This window comes from Anneissia japonica, unplaced genomic scaffold (genome assembly GCF_011630105.1).
Source record: "Anneissia japonica isolate Jap-2015-1 unplaced genomic scaffold, ASM1163010v1 scaffold287758_len931624_cov196, whole genome shotgun sequence".
Taxonomy (NCBI): domain Eukaryota; kingdom Metazoa; phylum Echinodermata; class Crinoidea; order Comatulida; family Comatulidae; genus Anneissia; species Anneissia japonica.
The window spans coordinates 773,815-777,378 of NW_022722245.1; the positions used below are offsets into that span (position 1 = coordinate 773,815).

Below are 3,564 nucleotides of genomic sequence, written 5' to 3' on the forward strand. Positions count from 1 at the left end.
TATATATATATTCCATTGGATTCAATGACCTGAAAACCTTAGGTATTAACACCAAGGTCATGGTACTTGGAGCATTCGCAGCCGTTTTAATAGCAAATATTTTTTTCTCTTGGCGGCTATTTTGAACGTCACATTTAATAAAGATGTATGCTATGGCGTTTTATATTTGATTCCTTGAACTAAAGAACACAGGTATTGACGCCAAGATCATGGTAATGTAAGCACGTAAAGCCTTGAAGTTGCCAAGATTGTGTTTTTTGGCAGCCATTTTGAATATTTTATTTAATTTTACATCTGGATCCTGACTAACTTGTAACAATGTGTATTTAATTGTTGAAGAACGGAGCAGTTATACTGTTTCGTTCTTAATTTCATTCTCTGATAAACTGATACTAATTAGTTTTAGGATAGTTATGGGTTAGTTATTTTCCATTTTCATATTCTTTAAGTGCTTTCAGAAGATTTTCAATCGTGTAAAGCGCTATACAAGTCGATTTCCATTTCCATTATAGTTCCAGCACAATGAGAGTTCAATTACAATATCACATGCTAAGTAAAAATTCTTACCTGGGTACACAGTTGGATCAGTACCTTGGAAGCATTCTGGTTACTTGAACATAGAAGACCAATCACAGAGCTTAGGCAAGACAAGCTTGATGCTGATCGTGATACACCATCCTGGATGCCAGAGCTGTGATTGATACTCAAGTTCTCTAGGATCCCAGGCATATTTGATATAACATTCAGCTCTGCTCTACCTGCTGCAGCTAAGCACATTAATCGGACAACTAGACGGATGTCACCTAGGCCAAGTAACTCCAAATTCTTGGTCTGATCACTCGTTGACCAGCTAAAAATGATTAAATATCAAAGAATCATTGCTATTTATATAAAGCAAGCAAGTCACTACTTAACATTACATGTTCACTGGTGCTCAGTTTATGTTGAGAAAAAATGTTACATCTCACAGCACAAAAAAAAATGAATGCTCATGACTGACCACACAGTGAACTATCAAAGCCAAACTCCAAAATATTTTTGATATGTTGCAAAACTGATTTTTCTAAGACACAAAAAGGGTGTTTGATGAAAAAAACTGAAGAATGTTTAATGAGATACAGATTTTGAATATTTAAAAACTGGGGGTTACAGGTGGAAAAAGGGTGGTTACACCCACAATTTCCCCAGTTTTAAAATAATCAAAAATCTGTATCTCATTGATCACTGCCAAGTTTTTTTTTTTATCAACACACAGTTAGAAAAATCAGTGGTACAACATATAAAAGTTTGACTTCCTCCAGAGCCTGACTTTAACATCAGCAGGCATTACCTGACAGACAGTACAGAGAGCGTCCTCATAATAATAGCCCTTGCTAGTAACACCTGCATAGTTGATGCCGTCTTCCTCAATGCTACATTCCTGTCTTGTGCATTGGTTAACACGGCAACCTGTTCACCAAGGCTGACATGCCAAATACCCGCCTCCCGTCTAGTACCACCTACAAAAAAAAGGCATAATAATAAAACTGATACCCCTACTGGATTCTAACTGTTCTGCTTTCAGTGGTAATATACTGCAGAGCGCTTATATTTCATGCGCCTTTAGTTTTTGCGATTGTGATATGTAAAACAATAGAATCAAATTTTGTATGCAGGTTGCTATACCTTATGAAATAGCGTGTGTAGATAAAGTTATTTCAGTGCTTCACTGGCAAAAAATATTTCAACATAATAACCCTTACTCACCTGTGATATTGTTCTGTGATACCAGGGACATCGATTGTACCATTTTAGCCCCAAGTGGATCACTCTCAGTAAATTGGACGGGGTCGGCAACTTGGTGGTTGGACGACAGGCCTAATCTCTCCATTATGTTTTCGAACTGCTCCAGACCTGATATGGGATCTTCATCAACACCTGTTGCATCAAAATCATCTGAATGCAAAAATTATGTTTAATGTTTTTTCTTATGCCCCTTTGTTTACTTATTGAATATTCAGTGAATCACCTTTATATATTTTTTAATACAGTAATTGATAATTTTTTACTTTAAGCTATAATTCAAATTGAAATTTATGTAAACCTTTATGAGCATTTTGCAATAATATATACTTTCTTCATGTTGTTGGAATTATTTCTTGTACTTTATCTGACATCTTTTAATTGTGTATTTTAATTAATTTTTCAATACTGTTTACTTGTTTTTTCCAATCAATTATGCTGTGTTTTAACTGATTGTAATAAATTTTGATTGAAATGTAATTTAAATATGAAGCTATATGATAAACATTTTCAAAGTTCACAGTAAAAAAGATATATACGAGAAAGGTTTGGAAAAAGCTATAGGGATTGAAAATATATTCAATAGCTTGCTGAATCTATCAACGAATGTGTAAAAGAACATAAGAATTGACTGAAAGGGTGGAAATGAGAGGATTTATTTTAAGACCCCTGCATCTGGTCATTGATTTGGTATTCAATGACCAGTAAAACCAGAGCCTTGCAGGCGTCAACGTTCCTATGCATGATACATGACTTTAAGAAGTATAGAGACAGCACCAAGGTCATGTTACTTGGAGCATTCGCAGCCGTTTTAATAGCAAATATTTTATCTCTTGGCGGCCATTTTGAAATATACATATATATATATCCGATGCAGCCACCTACTCGTTTGATTTAATATATATATATACGTATATATACGTATATATATATGTTTGTGTGTATATATACTTATATATAAGTGTATAGATATAAGAATATAAGTGTATATATATAAGTACATATATAGGCCTATATAAGTATATATGTAAGTATGTGTATAAATGTATATATATACGTATATATAAGTATGTACAGTATATATATATGTATATATATAATATATAAGTATGAATATATGTATGTATATATAGATATATATGTATATATGTAAGTATGTGTATGTATATATATATGTATATATATAAGCATGGAGGATATAAGTATGTATATATGTGTGTATATATATATGTATATATGTAGATATATAAGTATGTATATATGTATGTATATATATACGTATATATATACGTATATATGTATATATATATGTATGTATATATGTGTGTGTATATATATATAAGTATGTATATACATGTATATATATAAGTATGTATATATATATGTATATATATATATGTATATATATAAGTATGTATATATGTTATAATGAATATATGTATGTATATATATAAGATATATACATACATACATACATATACATACATACATACATTATAACATACATACTTATATGTACGGTTGGGTCAAATTTGTGTGGTGGTTGAAAAATACAGGGGGAGTTTTTATGGCCCAAAATGGTGATTTCAGATCATATTGGTAATGTAATTCGACAGGCAAATTACAGTAACATTTTTAGCAAAAATATCGTAGGCATAGGGCCTTGCTAGGTATAGAGTATTTTCATTTTACAGTAGTTTGGAACGATATCGGAAGTGGGGTGCTGGCAGTGGCCTGCTAAGGACTACAATTTATTTGAAAATATCTTGGGTCCGATCGTCC

General features: G+C 32.0%; 1 protein-coding gene across 1 annotated transcript in view; it reads right to left on the minus strand.

Annotated features, from left to right (window-relative positions):
• The window catches only part of LOC117111791 (probable E3 ubiquitin-protein ligase HERC1), a gene marked incomplete in the record, with an annotated part of 172,277 nt that overhangs the window by 114,968 nt on the left and 53,745 nt on the right, over positions 1-3,564 (minus strand). Inside the window, 3 exon segments of the mRNA XM_033254783.1 lie at positions 568-850; positions 1,331-1,499; positions 1,747-1,935. Of these exon segments, the coding sequence (XP_033110674.1) occupies positions 568-850; positions 1,331-1,499; positions 1,747-1,935 (641 nt within the window).